At 31.4% G+C, this 19108-nt stretch overlaps 5 protein-coding genes and 1 long non-coding RNA gene across 11 annotated transcripts; 4 read left to right on the plus strand and 2 right to left on the minus strand.

The window, feature by feature from the left end:
* Positions 1–1439: 1439 nt before the first annotated feature.
* LOC118647757 (flavin reductase (NADPH)-like) lies at positions 1440–3166 on the plus strand. Its single transcript, XM_036293199.1, has 5 exons — positions 1440–1555; positions 2023–2187; positions 2257–2346; positions 2661–2789; positions 2863–3166. The coding sequence occupies exons 1-5, from the start codon at positions 1471–1473 to the stop codon at positions 3015–3017; spliced, it is 624 nt and encodes a 207-aa protein (XP_036149092.1). The 5' UTR covers positions 1440–1470; the 3' UTR covers positions 3018–3166.
* A 1467-nt stretch (positions 3167–4633) lies between these two features.
* On the plus strand, positions 4634–6423 carry LOC118647766 (flavin reductase (NADPH)-like). The gene is made up of 5 exons (XM_036293212.1): positions 4634–4777; positions 5152–5316; positions 5425–5514; positions 5994–6125; positions 6195–6423. Exons 1-5 carry the CDS (start codon positions 4705–4707, stop codon positions 6338–6340), a joined length of 606 nt encoding a protein of 201 aa, XP_036149105.1. The 5' UTR covers positions 4634–4704; the 3' UTR covers positions 6341–6423.
* Positions 6424–8555: 2132 nt separating this feature from the next.
* On the plus strand, positions 8556–10883 carry LOC118647738 (flavin reductase (NADPH)-like). 4 transcript variants are annotated; one of them, XM_036293188.1, is made up of 5 exons: positions 8559–9285; positions 9743–9907; positions 9977–10066; positions 10403–10507; positions 10580–10883. In XM_036293188.1, the coding sequence occupies exons 1-5, from the start codon at positions 9201–9203 to the stop codon at positions 10738–10740; spliced, it is 606 nt and encodes a 201-aa protein (XP_036149081.1). In that variant the 5' UTR covers positions 8559–9200; the 3' UTR covers positions 10741–10883. The 4 variants fall into 4 exon arrangements, with proteins under 4 accessions (XP_036149083.1, XP_036149081.1, XP_036149073.1 ...); XM_036293180.1 differs by having other exon boundaries at positions 8560–9285; positions 10370–10507; XM_036293184.1 differs by having other exon boundaries at positions 8561–9285; positions 10382–10507.
* On the minus strand, positions 10844–13820 carry LOC105828656 (N-alpha-acetyltransferase 80). 3 transcript variants are annotated; one of them, XM_012667118.3, is made up of 5 exons: positions 13582–13820; positions 13162–13418; positions 12253–12372; positions 12026–12159; positions 10844–11887 (listed from the first exon to the last, which is right to left on the minus strand). In XM_012667118.3, exons 2-5 carry the CDS (start codon positions 13215–13217, stop codon positions 11535–11537), a joined length of 663 nt encoding a protein of 220 aa, XP_012522572.1. In that variant the 5' UTR covers positions 13218–13418; positions 13582–13820; the 3' UTR covers positions 10844–11534. The 3 variants fall into 3 exon arrangements, with proteins under 3 accessions (XP_012522572.1, XP_012522571.1, XP_012522573.1); XM_012667117.3 differs by having other exon boundaries at positions 13542–13820; XM_012667119.3 differs by having other exon boundaries at positions 12914–13418; positions 13542–13809.
* A 166-nt stretch (positions 13821–13986) lies between these two features.
* On the plus strand, positions 13987–18704 carry LOC105828655 (protein O-mannosyl-transferase 2). Its single transcript, XM_012667116.3, has 14 exons — positions 13987–14545; positions 14899–14982; positions 15072–15156; positions 15244–15348; positions 15473–15581; positions 15657–15925; positions 16140–16246; positions 16447–16639; positions 16865–17068; positions 17139–17290; positions 17367–17455; positions 17524–17672; positions 17770–18179; positions 18328–18704. Exons 1-14 carry the CDS (start codon positions 14466–14468, stop codon positions 18431–18433), a joined length of 2142 nt encoding a protein of 713 aa, XP_012522570.2. The 5' UTR covers positions 13987–14465; the 3' UTR covers positions 18434–18704.
* Positions 18705–18744: 40 nt separating this feature from the next.
* LOC118647770 lies at positions 18745–19088 on the minus strand. The gene is made up of 2 exons (XR_004964913.1): positions 18985–19088; positions 18745–18887 (listed from the first exon to the last, which is right to left on the minus strand). It is a non-coding gene; the product is annotated as an uncharacterized LOC118647770 (long non-coding RNA).
* Between the last annotated feature and the right edge of the window lie 20 nt (positions 19089–19108).

Consider the following 19108-nt stretch of genomic DNA (forward strand, 5'->3'; position numbering starts at 1 on the left):
CTATATCAAAAAAATTCCTTGATATATCAATTGTCATTCTACTGTTATTAATATTTGACATGTATAAATTATTATCACGACAGAAGGCAGAGATTACGTATAAACCTAAAAATCCTACTTTTATTAAGTAAGTTTAGCTATCTTTATCTCTTTCCACAATTATGCTACGGTTTTTTATTTAACAATTTATTTTATATGAATAAAAATTTTGTTACAAATTATTGTAACTTTTTTAAACAAAACCATTTTTTACGTTTATTTTTGTGGTAGCTATATAACCATCTTTTTTTTTCTTTAATCGGCTATTATGCAGCGTCGTTAGATTTTTATAAATAATATGTAATATAGTAAATATTTCATAACTTTGAATCTAAAATCTAAAGAACACTTCAATGAATATAAGTTAAGTTTCGTTAAGTTTCAATTCAAAATATTAATTATTAATAAAGTTATTGTATAAAATGTAAATGGGTGGCCATATTACTACCTTCTTCTCTGTATGTTTACAAAAATTTACAATATGTTTACAAAAATTACAATATGTTACGAAAACAAATAATTATTCCCAAATTATGACATGAAATATTACACATTCAGCACGACATACTAAATAAAGGAAGAATTTTTTTTACAATTGTAAAAGCAACAAATAAGTAACTAAATACTAATTTTAAAAAATCATCAAAATTATTTACTTGAAAAGTAACAAAAAAGTAACAAATTTTTTTCTAAATAAGGATAATAATAATGCATTACATACATATATATTTTTATAAGTACACTGATAGACAAAGATACTAGATTCCAACAGTCATTTGAATAGTACCAATAACAAATTTTATAAAAAATAAATATTTATTTTAGATAAGTAATTTTTTTTATAATTTAGAAAATGTTATTTGTTTGAAATAAATGTTTTATTTTAAATTAATTTTTTATAAAATTTATTATTAGTACTATTCAAATAATTATTTATTGAAATCTAGCATTTTTTTTATTAATGTATATTCTAAAATCTTACGTATTTCCAAACTTTTCTATAGAGAAGAGTAAAATAGTGGCAATTGTTTTTGCCAATTCACGTAAATCCTTTTATAAGATGCGATCAATATACTACATTCGTTTTTTAAACTAATGACCATTTTGTAAGTAAGAATCATATTTAATTTTATTTTTTTTAATGTTCATTTTTTTCAATATAGATTAACTGTAGCTTTGGTTTAACTTGTTTTTTTAATCTCTTTTATGCATTTATATATGTATAACAATGTATATGTATACGTATATTTATACATATATAATTACGAAACTTTTTTACCCTGGAAATTTACATGTTGCGTTATCGTGTCATCAATGTAATCAGTGCGCTTGCTGTCTGTATTGTCGATTTGTCCGTAAAAAAAACATATTTGTTATCCGTGTCCTTGCCGGGCAGATATAATCGCGCGGTCCTCAGCAATAACGCGCATTATGAGATGTGAAATGAAGCAAGTCGTAATATTCGGCAGCACTGGGAACACCGGCCTCTGCTCTCTGAGGACCGCCGTGGAAAAAGGTAACTCTTGATATCACGTTCATTTTTATTTTATTTTACTTTTCTTGCAAGATTATTGCCGGTAATGTGTTGCAACAATTTGTGCAATGATAATTCATTGTTTGCATTCGCTGCATCGAGTTATTGAGTAGTTAATATAATTTATATTGCTTTTTTTTCGAAGAAATAAAATTAAAATGTTTATCTGTACAAAGTAACATAAGGTAAAAACGTAACTAATATAAAATTCGAATAACAATGATGTGTGTAATATTTCCTTCTATACTAAAAATAAATTTCTTTGTGACATGTAAATTATTATGTATATAACTTGTAATTCTTATATATAATTTTGTAATTCTGTTTATGCATATATGAATTTTTATCCGTGTCAAATCAAGTATTACATTGACATTTTATTCGATTGTCATTATTTGTCACTTAGTTTTTATAAATTAATTTTAATTTTTTTTTTGTTTGTCATTTAGGTTTGAAAGTACGAGCTTTTGTAAGAGACAAAACCAAAATTCCTGAAGACCTTAAAAATAAAGTTGAAGCAGTTATTGGAGATGTAACTAACGCGAAAAAGGTTGCAAAAGCAGTAGCTGATACCGATGCTGTCGTGGTAGTACTTGGTACCAGGCAAGACTGGAGTAAGTAAATTTGTAATCTTGTTGTTCTGTAATAATTTATTGTACTTATTTACTTTGTACTACTTTAAGACCCTACTACCGTGCTATCTCAAGGCATGCGAAATATAGTACATGCTATGAAAACGCATAATGTTGGTCTTGTCTCCGTATGTCTGTCAGGTAGGACAACATTGAAAAAACATACTAGAATAAGTATCATTACTTATTATAATAGAAATCTTTTATTATGCTTAAAATATTGTAGAATTGTTGAAAAATATTTTATGATACTTCCGACATATTTTGAAGTTTCTTATATTATTTTAACGCCCGTTTGCATCAATATAGCTTGTTTTCTAATAATAATTAGAACAGATGGAAAGTTAAATTATTTTAAACTACACATTGCTGCAAATATACGATTAAGTATTCAATTTTATTATATATGCAATACTTATGTTGACACTAATGTCTGTTACTGTCTGAATTTTTAAAGTTTTGTATCGACCTTGGAACAGTACCAGTTGCATTTCAAGATGTGGTCGATGAACATCGGCGTATGCTTGATATAATTAAATCGAGTGGTTTAAAGTGGGTGGCGATATGTCCACCAGTCATTGCAGGTATCCTTAGATAATGAGAGCTGACAAAGTATGATATTCTTGAAGAAAAGTCTCATGAATATTTTTTCTCTAGAGATATCAAAGAAGGAATATACTATTGCATTTGATTCCATACCTGGAAGTGTAATCTCTAAATATGACTTGGGTGCGTTTCTCGTCGAATGTCTCGAGAAACCTGATTATTACCAAAAGATAATCGGCATCTCAAACACAGCATACCTCTTATGAAAATTTAAACCAGAACGTAATAGATGCGTTTTATTCACCAGATTACTTTCACCAAGGACTGTGTGTAGAAATATATGGATACATGAATAATAAAATACATGTATTTTTTCTAGTGGAAAAATAAATATGTATATTTATGTAAATTGTTATCACACGTTTTCGATAAGTTTGCCATTCCATCCAACTGCTTCATAATTGCACGAATTTAGATTAAAAAGGCGATTATATTAAGCGCGTGATTTTTATCGCTGGAAGATAATAAATAAGGAAATATTTAAAATAGATAGAAGCATAGTCTTACAAGAAAATTTGCATTAAGAAGCTAAAGATTAATTTTCCTGTCGATGTTTCATAAATTGGAATTATAAAAATAGCTATATATATATATATATATATATATGTGTGTGTGTGTGTGTGTGTGTGTGTGTGTGTGTGTGTGTGTGTGTGTGTGTGTAATTGCAAATTGTATAGATTAATTTTAAAATTAAGTGACAACGATCTAGCTGATCAATAAGACTATCAAAGTTTTGGAAAGTAACGAAAATAAAATTATTTTCTAAGTAACGGTAATGGTAACACATTATTTTTTTAAATCAGTAGTATTTAGTATTAAGTTATTTTTTACAAAAAGTAACTGTAATGTATTACTCTCATAAAGTAACGTGCGTTTAACTCTACGTATTTCAAGATTTTTTAAAAAAGGAAAACAAACTTATTTTGTAATTATCCATTTTGTAGGTAAGAACCAATCAGTTTTGATTGCAACTTATATCTATTTGTACCAAATAAATTAACTTTTATCTTGGTTTAATTTACTCTATCTTTTTCTAATGCTGATCTTTTTCAATATAGATTAAGTTTAGTCTTGGTTTAACTTCTTTATTTTTTTCTAATTTTTATAACTAAAAGATAAAATAGTAAATTAACACTTAGTACTTCGGTATTGCAAAACAAAAAAATTAACAGAAAGAATGATCTTAATATTTTCACAAATAACCAAGCGTAACGTAGCATTTTGAGTAAACTAATGCATTACATGTATTATAGATTTGCTATACATTTGTTGACATAGAAATAAAACACATTGCGAATTCAGCAACATGATTATTTATACATGCAATCGGTTGAGGACATTTAAAAAAAGGAAATGGTTAGCAATAACGATACATTATACTGTTTGTGATATAACAGCAACATGGCAACAACAAATGATTGATAATAATAAATTGATGCTGATACGTTGCTATCAATTTGCCATTGTTAAAAATAGAATTCGTATAAGTTCAACCTAGCAGACATAATGCTGTCTTATCTTGTTCCGAGTTAGTCTAAATTAGTTGCTGCAACGATTGTTGGCAATATGATTGCAACATTAAAACATTTGGCTAATTTTGGTTACTAATGGAGCGAACTAAACGCGTCTCTGAAAGAGAATGCAATATAATTATGTTTTATAATTATATATAATAATTTTTTTTTACCAGCAATGTAAGCGTGCGTTTAAATTTCTTATCGTGTTGTTATCGATGCAATCAGTGCGCTTGCTGGTTACGGGTCGTCAATTCTCCCCACGGTGCGTTTGTAAAAAAAAGAATAAGAAAAATAATTTGTTACCTGTCTTCTCGCGAGAGGACAGATATAGTCGCCCAGTCCTCAATAATGACGTGTGTTGTCAGTTCGACGTGAGATGAAGCGAGTCGTGATATTCGGAAGTACAGGAGTCACCGGCCTCTGCTCTCTGAGGACCGCCGTAGAAAAAGGTAATTTTTATTATCCTGTTCATTTTTTTAAAAGATCATCACCAACAACACGCAGCGACAATTTACGTGGTAATCCATTTTTTATTTTTCTTGCAAAGAAATACAATTAAAATGTTTATCTGCAAAAATAATGCAAAATAATGTGAAATATTAAACTATAATAATGAACTAAAGTGACATTAAAATGATATGTAACTAATATTTTTTTTTATGTTAAAAATATATTTGTGACATGTAAATTACTACGCGTACGTGTTGTAATTTGTGTATAGCATTTTGTAACGTTGCGTATGCGTGTATTTTTATCTATATTATTACTCAAATTAATTATTATATTGAGATTTTTTATTCAATTTTTGTTGTTTGTCATTTAGGTCTGGAAGTGCGAGTTTTGGTAAGGGATAAGAATAAGATTCCTAAAGATCTTATAGATAAAGTTGAAGTAGTTGTTGGAAATGTTACTAACGCGAAAGATGTTGCAAAGACGGTAGCTGGTACAGATGCTGTCGTAGTAATACTTGGAACCGGGAAAGACTTAAGTAAGTTAATACACATAGATTTCATTTCTAATAATTATATTAGACATGTATATTTCTCTTTTGTTACATATTGATATACTGCACTTATTCATTTTATGCTTCTTTAAGGTCCTACTACTGTACTATCTGAAGGCATGCAAAATATAATAAATGCCATGAAAGCGCATAATATTGAAGTAGTCTCCGTATGTCTATCGGGTAAGGTATAATTTTAGAAAGACAAATGTAGAAATACGTACTAAAACCATTAATTATCATATTGACATAGTTTACATCGTGCATTTGATACGTATATCAAATAGTAAATAACTAGTGAATGTGTTTAATCATTGGCTGATCAGCTTAAATTCACTACTTGATACGCGTATCAAATGCACGATGTAAACTAGGTCAATGAAGATATATTATTGCACTTTATATTGTTAACTGCTGGAAACTATTTTGACACTTTAACATGTTCTGAAATTTTTTGTATTTTTCTATTCTTATTTGCACCAATGTTAGCTTAACTTTAAATTCAGTTAATTTAATTGTTTTTTTATTTTTTTAAAAATTAGAAAAAGATAGAGATAGTTTAAAATTAATTAATACATTGGTGTAAACGCCTTTTAATATTTTACACACACACACACGAGATACTTTTCTTTACTAATGTTTACTACTACTTGAATTTTTAGGATATTTGTTTTACGCGCTTGAAGAAACGCCTGCTCTGTATATAGAAGGGACCAAAGAGCATCAGCGCATGTTTGATATAATCAAATCAAGTGGCTTAAAGTGGGTGGCGGTATTTCCACCATATATTACAGGTATGCCTAATGAGAGATGATAAAGTATGATAATCCTAAGAATAAAGCAGATTTTATTTTTCTCTTCAGGAGCACCAAAGTCCAAGTACACTGTTACAATCGATTCTGTACCTGGACGACTAATTTCCAAACACGACTTGGGTGAATTTCTCGTTGAATGTATTGAGAATCCTGATTATTACCAAAAGATAGTCGGCCTCGCAAACACAGCATAAGACGTGTAGCATTGTAAAGATACATGAATAATAACATGCATGTATTTTTTTAGTAGAAAAATAAATATGTATATTTATGTAAACTGTCATGTTTTAATAAGTTTGCTTTTTACTACTGCTTTACAATTGATCAAATTTGAAAAACTGGCGAACATATTAACTTTACAGACCAATCTGTTTTTTACTATTATATATAAAACATTTAGAAATATAATTAATCTGTAGAAAAGAAAGATGCTATTATGGCCACTGTGGACAATATGACCACTTATATTATCTTCGTTATTAGTTAACAAATTCTAGTAATTTATACTTATAAAATTATTTGTTTAGTAGCCTGCCATTATAAAGTGGTGTTAATATGATAATACACAATAGCCAACGTTTGTTATAAGACATTTTTACTTTTGAGAATTTCAATACTTTATTAAGGTACATTAAATTTTAACTACATACTTTATTAAGGTACATTAAATTTTAATTACACATACTTCCTTATTCTTCTTAAACTTAAACGCATTATCATCCAAATATATGTACAGTTGAGTATGTTTTTATTTAACTTTTTAGTCAGCTATACATTTTTCAAATTATACAATGTTCAACAATAACATAGGATTTTGTTAATATAGCCAAAGCCGGGACTAGACATTTCGGCGCCCGAGGCAAAAGAAAAATTGCGCCTCTTGTATTATCAAAAAACATTTCTTTTACGGCATGTAAAATATAATAAAAAATAATATTAATTAGTGGTATTTAATATATTAATATTAATTTAATTGGGACATATAATTACGTATACAAGTATACATTACAAACATAGAGATTATGTGTACTTGTATGTAGGTATACTTACAAACGAATGAAACATAGTTACTAAAATCACAGTAAAATCACAGTATGTGTTTGTAAAGTATACATTTTACATTTTACATTAAAAATCCTACTTTTATTAAGTAAATCTAGCTATATCTTTATCTCTTTCCACAATTATGCTACGGTTTTTTATCTAACAGTTTATTTTATATGAATATAAAATTGTTACAAATTATTGTGACTTTTTTAAACAAAACCATTTTTTACATTTATTTTTGTGGCAGCTATATTACCATCTTTTTTTCTCTTTGACCGGCTATTATGTAGTGTCGTTACATTTTTATATATTATTTTTAAAAAATTATCAAAATTATTTACTTGCAAAGTAACGAAAAAGTAACAAATTGTTTTCTAAATAAGGATAATAATAATGCATTACATACATATATATTTTTATAATTGATAGACAAAGATATTAGATTTAAATAGTTATTTGAATAGTACCAATAACAAATTTTATAAAAAATAAATATTTATTTTAGATAAGTAATATTTGTTATAATTTAGAAAATGTTATTTGATGTTATTTAAATGTTATTGTTTGAAATAAATGTTATTAATTTTTTATAAAATTTGTTATTAATATTCAAATAATTATTTATTTAAATCTAACATCTTTTTTATTAGTGTATATTCTAAAATCTTACGTATTTCCAAACTTTTCTATAGAGAAGAGTAAAATAGTGGCAATTGTTTTTGCCAATTCACGTAAATCCTTTTATATGCGATCAATACTACATCCGTTTTCTAAACTAATGACCATTTCGTAAATAAGAATTATATTTAATTTTATTTTTTTTCTAATAATTATTTTTTTTAATATAGATTAACTGTAGCTTTGGTTTAACTTGTTTTTTTTTATCTTTTGTAAATTCTTTTCTTTTATTTTTTTTTAAAGAAGACGATAAGAGTAAATTAATGTTTGATATTCTGAAAAAAATAAAAATAGATGAAAAAATAATCTTAACCTTCTGCAAATTATCCCAGATAGTCAGTTGATATAATAAAGATATTAGCATCCTGCTATGCATTTATGTCGTCCCTTGTGCTGTTGTTTGCTAGCATTCGATGTCGGAAATAAAATTCTTTGCACGTTTCAAACATTATGCTAACATTACTTAAGATCAGTGTCGAATGCTAGCAAATAACAGCACAAGGGATGACGTAAATGCGTAGCAAAATGCTAACATCTTTATTAGCAATATGAGAACAATTTGTGCTCATACATACATTTGTGGCTATCTGGGTATTTTTATTATTTAATCAAATTATTTTTATTAATAATAGATGGTCTTTCAAAAAGTTTTTCTAAGTTTAAAAAAATTTGAAGAAATTCTTATATTCTTATATATCCTTTCGTATATTTTTTTTATTATTTATCTAGGATTTTAAAATTATAAGCGATTTTTGGCGACTGGATACATGTACCAGAGCCAATAAGATAAAAGTTTATTTATATCTGATTGATTCTGGTACAGTTTGGTAGGCTTTGATACATATGTACCAAACAATCACCAAAAATCGCCTTATATGACACGAAACAATTTTCATTTTTTTGTTATAATAAAGTTATTTAAAAAACTGCAAGCACATTTTAAGTAATTAGATATAATTATGTATGAATCTGTTTTTAATGTATAATTTTGTATAATTACTCAGACAATACAGTCTTTAAAATAATCTTTAGGTCTTTGTTACTATTTTTCTAAGTATTTAAGACAGCTTTTATGATTTTAGATGACTTTGATTTTGATTATTTTAAAATATTATACGTATAACAATGTATATACGTATATTTATACGTATATAATGACGAAACTTTTTTACCCTGGAAATTTATATGTTGCGTTATCGTGTCATTATCAATGTAATCAGTGCGCTTGCTGCCTATGCATTATCGATTCGTTCGTAAAAAAAACCTACTTGTTATCCGTGTCCTTGCCGGGCAGATATAATCACGCGGTCTTCAGCAATAACGCGCATTATGAGATGTGCAATGAAGCGAGTCGTAATATTCGGCAGCACTGGGAACACCGGCCTCTGCTCTCTGAGGACTGCCGTGGAAAAAGGTAACTCTTGTTATCACGTTCATTTTATTTTACTTTTTTTTCAAGATTATTACCGGTAATGTGTTGCAACAATTCGTGCAATAATAATTCATTGTTTGCATCCGCTGCATCGAGTTATTGAGTAGCTAATATAATTTATATTGCGTTTCTTTCGAGGAAATAAAATTAAAATATTTATCTGTACAAAGTAACATAAGATAAAAACAAAACTAATATAAAATTCGAATAACAATGATGTAAGTAATATTTCCTTCTATACTAAAGATAAATTTCTTCGTGACATGTAAATTATTATATATATGACTTATAATTTGTATATATACTTTTGTAATTCTGTTTATGCATATATGAATTTCCGTGTCAAATCAAGTATTACATTGACATTTTATTCGATTGTCATTATTTGTCATTTAGTTTTTATAAATTAATTTTAATATTTTTTTTGTTCGTCATTTAGGTTTGAAAGTACGAGCTTTTGTAAGAGACAAAACCAAAATCCCTGAGGATCTTAAAGATAAAGTCGAAGCATTTATTGGAGATGTAACTAACGCGAAGGAGGTTGCAAAAGCAGTAGCTGATACAAATGCTGTTGTGGTAGTACTTGGTACCAGACAAGACTTGAGTAAGTAAATTTGTAATCTTATTGTTCTGTAATAATTTATTGTACTTATTTACTTTGTACTACTTTAAGACCCTACTACCGTGCTATCTCAAGGCATGAGAAATATAGTACATGCTATGAAAACGCATAATGTTGGTCTTGTCTCCGTATGTCTGTCAGGTAGGACAACATTGAAAAAACATACTAGAATAAGTATCATTACTTATTATAATAGAAATCTTTTATTATGCTTAAAATATTGTAGAATTGTTGAAAAATATTTTATGATACTTCCGATATATTTTGAAGTTTCTTATATTATTTTAACGCCCGTTTGCATCAATATTGCATCAGCTTGTTTTGTAATAATAATTAGAACAGATGAAAAGTTAAATCGTTTTAAACATTGCTGCAAATATACGATTAAGTATTCAATTTTATTATATATGCGATACTTATGTCGACACTAATGTCTGTTACTAGTTGAATTTTTAGAGTTTTTGTTCGACTCTGCAGCACCGGTTATATTTCAAGATGTGGTCGACGAACATCAGCGTATGCTTGATATAATTAAATCGAGTGATTTAAAGTGGGTGGCGATATGTCCACGAGCCATTGCAGGTATCTTTAGATAATGAGAGCTGACGAAGTATGATATTCTTGAAGAAAAGTCTCATGAATATTTTTCTCCAGAGATGCCAAAGAAGGAATATACTATTACATTTGATGTACATTCCAAACCTGGAGTTATAATCTCTAAATATGACTTGGGTGCGTTTCTCGTCGAATGTCTCGAGAAACCTGATTATTACCAAAAGATAATCGGTATCTCAAACACAGCATACCTCTGGTGAAAATTTAAACCAGAGCGTAATAGATGCGTTTTATTCACCAGATTACTTTCACCAAGGACTGTGTGTAGAAATATATGGATACATGAATAATAAAATACATGTATTTTTTCTAGTGGAAAAATAAATATGTATATTTATGTAAATTGTTATCACACGTTTTCGATAAGTTTGCCATTCCATCCAATTGCTTCATAATTGCACGAATTTATATTAAAAAAGCGATTATATTAAGCGCGTGATTTCTATCGCTGGAAGATAATAAATAAGGAAATATTTAAAATAGACAGAAGCGTAGTCTTACAAGAAAACTTGCATTAAGAAGCTAAAGATTAATTTTCCTGTCGATGTTTCATATTGGAATTATAAAAATAGCTATATATATGTGTGTGTGTGTGTGTGTGTGTGTGTGTGTGTGTGTGTGTGTGTGTATTATAATATTACAAAAATATATCTGTGGCATTTTACTTTGTAACTTTTAAGAACAGAATTTGTGATATCCAGTACTTGATTCGCATCGTTTGATTGAGCTGGAAGGTCAAATGCACGTTCATTCGTCGAGTAATTTAACGTTTCAAATAATCATTTGCATAATCAATATGTTCTAACGAATATGATTTCTTCTAAACCAAAGCTCTTCATTAAGTTACAACGTACTAAATTATCTTATCCATCTTGTTCTGTTTGATAATCGCATTTGTTGTTTACTTAAGTATCTAATTTCTATTGATGTAAAGCTCTCGTTGATATTGGCGTGAGTGGAAGAAACATTTTGAAATTTCGATATAAACCTAGTATCACAATTTCTTGACCATGTGAGTCTTTTGAGATAACATTCGCATGTCGAAAAACTTTGATAGTTGAAACGTCGGCATCGGAGGCGGCGGAGGCGGTGGTTGCCCAGCGGACTGATCGCCATTCCGCTCTTTAAATCTGGTCCTGCCGAAGGGCGGACTGGCGGTTATGATATCGTTAATGCCATACGCTTTAAACGGATCACACACTTTGTATCCGTTCTTATAGTAAAATACCTCCTGACCGTCCGTCTTTAGATAGATGTTCTTCAGGCCCCTTTTCGCGACGTACTCCTCCATGCCGCGCAACAGTTTAGATCCTAGTCCTTGAGATCTACACCGACAGTCAATTACAACTAAAATAAAATACCGCACATATGTATTTTCCTTCATTTTTTGTGATGTGTATCTTTCATTTTGAATGTGTTTTAAATTTATTTATTTAATCCTAATATATTTTATATTGAGCTACTATTATTTTTACTTTTGCTTACCGGATTCTATGAAGCAGCTGACTTTTGATTTAGCCACCAGAGATATTTTGCAGTGTCCAAGAACTTTGTTTTCATCATCAATTAAAACTAGACACGTGGGAAAATTGTCGCAAGACACACTTAGAGATTTCATTCTGCAATGTAATGATACAAAAGTTATTAGTTTGTTGCAATATATTCACGCTATTTTCCTAGTTCTTTAGAAATCAAGGAGAAAAATAACACACCGTGCAGTCTCGCTTCGAGGCCATTCAGAATTAAGCAACTTACAACAGTCCTCGATCAAGTCAGGCCGATGGTGAAGAGGTATCACTATGTATTTAACGTTGGTTGCCATCATATCTTGCCTGCAATCAAAGTTAGATACTATCAGACACTTAAAAGTTTGATTAATCATATTAACCATATTAATCATATTGTCAGATTTATAAAGAATGTTGAAAGATACCAAAAGATTTTCAAGGGTATGTTTTTTCTACATATATATGTTATATATAATTATACTAAATGTCTTTACATTTAAATAAAAAAACTAACTGAATATTTCATTTAACTATTGTACAGTTCTTTATGTGTTTTTAAGTTTTTATATTTTTTCTTACACAAAATTTACTTATTTATATCTTCATATATCTCGTAGTCCTTTAAAAAATGTCTAGAATATCTTTTTTAAATTAAATTAAACTTCCTTTAAACTTGCTTGGTTTTTTAATGCAAAAAATTCACGAACTTTAATCAAGTACATATGTGTTACTTAATCTTCCTTAATCAAATCACGTTTGACACATATACCCACCTGTCACACACCTAAAAATACACCCTACATATACAGATGTACTAGCTTGTGATACAACTACGAAATGTGTATAAACACATGGATCTACAAACCTTAATCAATGCATATCTTTCCTTGCCTCCTTTAATCTGAAGCTGCATCTAAATCTGACATACATATCCTCCTTTCTCATATATCTATAAATATCTTGGATGCGGACGCGGTTGCGAGTACACGTGCATGTGCGATTGTAGCCGAGCGTGTCGCAGATCGTGGCGGAGATTGAATCTAACAGACTTGTCTGACAGGTGACCACGAAAACTGGAGCAGAGGAGTAAAACGACGAGGAGAGGATCTTTACCGTATTTCTGTCGGGCGCGATGATGCTCGTCGGCGACGACGACGACGGCGACTCATCTCAAGTTTTCCGCCTCGAAACGATATTTCGGGGGGGCTTCATCATCCCCACCGAATTATGCCGCATAATGCGGCGGCAACGGTGGCATCCATAACGAGGTGCGCCGCCGCGTTACCTCTCTCGTCCCCGTCAGTCTCCGTTCTCCGTCTTCTTCTCAGGTTTCCTGGTGGACGAATCACGTGTCCACGTGGTTCAAATATCTGCAGAAAGATCGTTAATACTGAATGGTTCCTGACGTCATTTAATTCTTTCAGGGATGGACTCTGCTTTTCCCCGTGTTAGCTTACGTCGTATTTTTTATCTGCAATACACGCGGTACTCACGATTAAACCATCGTATAGAAACAGGAGGAGGAAAACGTACTGTTGAAGAAGTAAAATAAGATGGCACTTCTTGATTAATATTTCGGCATGGTCCGTTGGAGGAGTAAATATAAAGTCTACAAAACGTTCAGCTGGGAAAATTGACGTAGCGTCAGATTTATAAGAGTTCTCTCGATTGAGAGGCTCCGTCCACGTGGCGACTCGCCCGTGACCGAGTCTATTAATGTTTCGCTTTGCGAGGAAAAAAGGGGAGACGATCTTTTTTCTCTCGGCGCCGTGTGCCCATTTCCTATTTCCCCTCGTAACCTCCATTCTATTTGCGGACCTGCATATGTGCTCCGCATTTTTGCGCACGTGACACATGACACACCGCACGTGACGTTTGACCTAACAGAAAATTACATTATCGGAGAGCGGTAGAAAACTTTGTTACTGACCGCAGATAAAAAAGAATTGCCTTCAAGTGATCGAGGAGATGCGTCCCGTCGCGTCGTCACATGTGGCGGATTATGGAATTTGGTGGAATTCACATTGGTTGCGTTCAGGAAACACAAGTGATCAGTGAGCGATCAGTGATTATTGGTTCTTACTGTTAAATCTCTAAATTTGGACCAATTATATTAGCGAATTACTCAACTGTTGTACAACTGTTGAGTGTCCTGAACGCAACCATTGTGACTATTGTGAGTTGTGACTTTGTGAGTTGTGAGTACTGAGTATGCGGAAGAAACAGTTTGACGTTTGACGTATCGTGTAGCGGAACGTCGAGTACGGGGAACATCTGGGATATCTGGCACGTTCCGCGAGACGTACAAGTTAATAATCGCTGTATTATAATTCAGTTATTCAGTAGATCGTACACCATTTTAAATGCAAGGATATATACCCCGATTTGCGAAGTAAACAACATAACGAAGCGAAGCGATGAGAGGCGGCATCCAAGAAACCGCTTGCAAATCGAAAAATGCAACGATATCGCAAACGAAGGAAAAGGGAGATGCGACGTATGTAAAGCTACGATTTCGGAATTATTGTATGTTATGTTAATAGTACGCATCTTTCAGTGCAACCAAACTGTCACAATTCCGTTGCTTTCTGACGAATTATTTTTCTTATTAGAATGTTTATTTGTTGTATGATAATTATTAAAACAATAAACATACTTGGTGTCTTTCTTTGGATTTTATTCTCGACAAGTATTTTCTTGAAAACTTGTTTTTATATATTTTTTTAAAGCTTATTAGTAATATATAATTATTACAAAAAAATATTATTTTTAATGGTACATGATCAATGTAAAATAAGCAATATAATTAGGTATTTACAATGTAATTGTAGTCTATTTTTACATTTGTAGAGATTGGTGGCTTCTGTTTGGAGGCATAACTGCACTTACTCTGATCACCCGATTTTACAGGGTCACAGAACCTCAGCATGTATGGTAAGAGAAATCAGAAGTTGTTGTATTAATCTTATTTAAACTTTATTTTTTTAAAAGAGTTAGAGTTTTTAGAAATTTCTAATTTTTAGTTGGGACGAAACACACTTCGGCAAAATGGGCAGCTGGTACATAAACAGAACGTTCTTCTTTGACGTTCATCCACCTTTGGGAAAGGTAGATTTCTCAGAAAGAATTTTATTTTAAGTTTTTAGGTTGAAAATTCAGTTATGAGATTAAAAAGTATTTTATATTTTATTTTAGATGCTTATTGCTTTGTCTGGGTACATGACTGGCTATGATGGAACATTTGCTTTTGAAAAACCAGGAGACAAATTTGAAAATGTCAATTACATAGGCATGAGAGTTGTAAGTTATTTAAAATAAATCTTTTTCTATTGAAAAATGAAATCTGTCTTAAGGAATTTATAAAATTTAACAAAAGAACTAAAGCACTGCCAAAATTTTATCAAAAACGTTTGTTATTTTATAGTTCTGCACAATTTTGGGCGCAACTATTGTCCCTCTGTCATATCTTATTGTATGGGACTTTACCAAGTCAATTTGTGCCTCTGTGCTTGCATCCCTCCTCATTTTGTGTGGTAAATTATAATATTCTTAATATAAATATTCCTAAATGTTGAGGATTTAACAAGACAATTTTTTTTCTGTTGCAGATGTAGGTTTGTTGACGTTGAATCAATATATCTTGCTGGATCCCATATTGTTGTGTTTTATGATGTGTGCGACATGGGGCATGGCGCGTGTGGCATCACTTCGAGATCGACCATTCACGCGATCCTGGTGGTCGTGGTTGTCGTTCACCGGAGCTTCGCTCGCGTGCACGATTAGCGTGAAATTTGTCGGACTCTTTGTTGTCCTGCTTGTGGGTCTTTACACCGCTTACGAGCTCTGGCGAGAATTGAGTGATTTGTCAAAGCCTATTGTAAGTAATTTAGTAATAAAAAATCAATATACCGAGATTTACATAACATGAATAAGGCAAACTTTGCACTTTTGTTAATTGACTTTATTAATTAATGATTAATATTAATTATTAATGAGCTAATCAACGAGCCTGTCATATGTATTAGTAAAATAATTAGTAAGGGACCGAATGGATGAAGTTCCAAAGATGACTTAGATTTTACTTTTTGCAGTCTTATGTGGGGAAACATTTGTTAGCAAGGTGCATTTGTCTCATCTTATTACCGATTTTACTTTACATGCTGTTTTTTTATATCCATCTTTCTGTTTTGAATAAAAGGTAAGAATTGTAGTATCAACAGAATATTTTTTTGTAGTCTATTAATATCTTCATGAACTTGATATCAATTTTTCTTATTTCTCTGAAAATATTCTGTATAAATATTATACATAATCATACACTTATATGTATTATATATACATAAAAACTTGTGCATATTCAAACTGTTAATGTTTAATTTATGTGGATGTTTTATTTAGCGGAAGTGGCGATGGTTTCTACAGTTCGGAATTTCAGTCGCTGTTACGCGGTAATTCATTATATAACGCGACGATGCCGCGACAATTGGCGTATGGTGCCACTATTACATTAAAAAATCATCGCACAGGCGGCGGTTACTTACATTCCCACTGGCATTTGTATCCTGAGGGAGTCGGCGCGAGGCAGCAACAGGTTGTTATATGTACGATTACTTAGCAAGCTTTAAGAATATACAAACATAAAGTAGTATATGGTTTGATAAATTTATATCATTTGTGTCGAAATAAATGATACATATCTTATTTTAACTGAAAATATTTGACAATGTGTATAACAATAGAATAATTTAAATAGAATTTGAGTGGACAAACGCAAGTAAAATAAAGTACTTCGGTATTGTTAACTATCTGATTACAGATTACGACTTATTCCCACAAAGACGATAACAATCTGTGGTTGGTGAAAAAATACGACACAGATGTGATACCGCCGGAGCCGGAATTAGTTAAACACGGCGACCTTGTGCGTCTGGAACACATTACGACGAGACGAAATTTACATTCGCACAAGGAAATTGCGCCGATTTCGAAGAAACATTACCAAGTCACCGGATATGGAGAGGTAAGGCAATCGTAATTCTGCCATTGTTTATGACGCTTTATCAAACTTATTTTTTTCTTATTTGTTTCAGAACGGTACGGGTGATGCTAACGACGTTTGGAAGATATTAATAACGAATGGAAGGGATGGCGACGTGGTAGAGACGGTGACGAGTAAATTAAAGTTTGTGCATTATCTTCATCATTGCGTGCTGACGTGTAGTGGTAAAACGCTGCCGAAATGGTTAGTAGCGATAAAAATTTAAATCTTTTGTGTAAAATCAATTTTCCGTTGTACAATCAATTTTTATTTTGTGTAGGGGATACAGCCAACAGGAGGTTTCTTGCAACCCCAACATGAGAGATAAAAATGGACTATGGAACATTGAGGACAATCAATACGCCAAATGTAAGCGAGCGACATAAGTTACTGAATTTATCATTACCAAACTGACGTATAACACTGTTTGTTATTAGTACCAAATGTCAGTTTCCGAGTGTACGCGCCGGGATTCCTCGACAGATTCCTGGAGTCACACGCCGTGATGCTGCAAGGCAATTCGGATCTAAAAGTGAAGGAAGGAGAGGTGTCCTCGCGGCCATGGCAGTGGCCTATAAATTACAGGGTAAATTATCAATTTACGTACTGTTGTTCGCTAATCGTCGCTTTGCTTAACGGAGCAAAGTAACATTTGAAAGAAAACTACATATCTTTCTCCGCAGGGGCAATTTTTCTCCGGAAATAATCAAAGGATATATTTGCTCGGCAACCCTATCATTTGGTGGGGAAACATAGTCTTCCTTGTAATATTTATAATTCTTTATGTCTACGCTTCTGTACGCGAGCAACGGGGTTGCGTCGACAACGCCGTTGTGCTCGAACAGCGAAGCAAAATAACGCACGCTGGAAAGTGGCTCTTCCTTGGATGGATCTTGCATTATGTGCCTTTTTGGGCGATGACCAGAGTGCTGTATTTTCATCATTACTTCCCAGCTTTGCTGTACAGCTCCATGCTGACCGGGATCACGTTAAATTATATCATTGAGAGCTTCCTGCTGCTACTACCTGATAAAGTGAGGAATATGATTTATCATATCGCGCTAGGAACCATAGTTTCCGTCATTGCATATAGGTAAGAATCGTCTTTTGCTCAAATTATAATTTTACAATAAAATCATTTGTAACACATTTTTGAAAATTACAAAATTTTAATCGAATAATTTTTATTAAAAAGCAATGTCAAAAAACATCTGATTAAACCTTTTAAATTTAAATTGCAGCTTTTATCTGTTCTCACCGTTAGCTTACGGGATGGATGGTCCATCCGCCATGGATCCCGAGAGCTCGATGCATTCTTTAAGATGGATGGAATCTTGGGAATTTTAAATTTTGAAATCTAATTTAATCAGTGCAATACAAAATATTTTTTATACTCTTATACTATACTCGTTTCGCAGTATAATTAGTAATGCAGTATACTTTATGCTGCACTACTAAGAATACTAATTCAAATCTGCGACAATGACTGAGAATTGGAAAATGCTCATCTTATTTATATTATTTATATTTTCTATCGAACTATATATAGGAATTTATACTTACAGTGTTTTATATTTTTTATAATTTGTTCGTACAAACATTAAAATAATTTAATAACAAAAAATTTAATATTTTAATTATAATTGTTCTAGATTTTCTTTACGTTTTCTTTCAAGAATGTCCACGAAGAACATCACGACGTATCTTAAAACTATGGTCCATAGTTGCTGCTGAGTACATTGGCTTGTATGTAAGCTTGTACGATATCCAGTTTGTCGCCCCCAGATATAATATCATTTTACTGCAATATATCATTCATTCATATCGTAATATATGTAATAATAACACTACGTATACATAGGCACTCTTGTTACTGAACAAGATTTCATCATGCTCACTTTCGGCTGGTTCACTCCCACTGGTTTGCTACGAATGCATTACATGCGCTGCAGTGCTGTATCCCTGTGAAATTCTCCTTTAAGACGATCATTATAATGCGCTAAAATCTAGTCGGATGTCGGT

This window comes from Monomorium pharaonis, chromosome 1 (genome assembly GCF_013373865.1).
Source record: "Monomorium pharaonis isolate MP-MQ-018 chromosome 1, ASM1337386v2, whole genome shotgun sequence".
In the NCBI taxonomy this organism is placed as follows: domain Eukaryota; kingdom Metazoa; phylum Arthropoda; class Insecta; order Hymenoptera; family Formicidae; genus Monomorium; species Monomorium pharaonis.

Excerpts from the sequence above, each read along its gene's own strand:
- LOC118647757 (XM_036293199.1), top strand. The coding sequence starts at position 1,471 with ATGAGATGTGAAATGAAGCAAGTCGTAATATTCGGCAGCACTGGGAAC. Across the intron at positions 2,188-2,256 it reads TGGTACCAGGCAAGACTGGA|ACCCTACTACCGTGCTATCT; the intron begins GTAAGTAAATTT and ends TACTACTTTAAG. Across the intron at positions 2,790-2,862 it reads ATGTCCACCAGTCATTGCAG|AGATATCAAAGAAGGAATAT; the intron begins GTATCCTTAGAT and ends TTTTTTCTCTAG.
- LOC118647766 (XM_036293212.1), top strand. The coding sequence starts at position 4,705 with ATGAAGCGAGTCGTGATATTCGGAAGTACAGGAGTCACCGGCCTCTGC. Across the intron at positions 5,515-5,993 it reads AGTCTCCGTATGTCTATCGG|GATATTTGTTTTACGCGCTT; the intron begins GTAAGGTATAAT and ends TTGAATTTTTAG. Across the intron at positions 6,126-6,194 it reads ATTTCCACCATATATTACAG|GAGCACCAAAGTCCAAGTAC; the intron begins GTATGCCTAATG and ends TTTTCTCTTCAG.
- LOC118647738 (XM_036293180.1), top strand. The coding sequence starts at position 9,201 with ATGAGATGTGCAATGAAGCGAGTCGTAATATTCGGCAGCACTGGGAAC. Across the intron at positions 9,908-9,976 it reads TGGTACCAGACAAGACTTGA|ACCCTACTACCGTGCTATCT; the intron begins GTAAGTAAATTT and ends TACTACTTTAAG. Across the intron at positions 10,067-10,369 it reads TGTCTCCGTATGTCTGTCAG|TTGAATTTTTAGAGTTTTTG; the intron begins GTAGGACAACAT and ends GTCTGTTACTAG.
- LOC105828656 (XM_012667118.3), bottom strand. The coding sequence starts at position 13,217 with ATGAGTCGCCGTCGTCGTCGTCGCCGACGAGCATCATCGCGCCCGACA. Across the intron at positions 12,160-12,252 it reads CCTCGAAGCGAGACTGCACG|AATGAAATCTCTAAGTGTGT; the intron begins GTGTGTTATTTT and ends ATTACATTGCAG. Across the intron at positions 11,888-12,025 it reads CAGCTGCTTCATAGAATCCG|TTGTAATTGACTGTCGGTGT; the intron begins GTAAGCAAAAGT and ends ATTTTATTTTAG.
- LOC105828655 (XM_012667116.3), top strand. The coding sequence starts at position 14,466 with ATGAGAGGCGGCATCCAAGAAACCGCTTGCAAATCGAAAAATGCAACG. Across the intron at positions 14,546-14,898 it reads AAGGAAAAGGGAGATGCGAC|AGATTGGTGGCTTCTGTTTG; the intron begins GTATGTAAAGCT and ends TTACATTTGTAG. Across the intron at positions 17,291-17,366 it reads GGTAAAACGCTGCCGAAATG|GGGATACAGCCAACAGGAGG; the intron begins GTTAGTAGCGAT and ends TATTTTGTGTAG.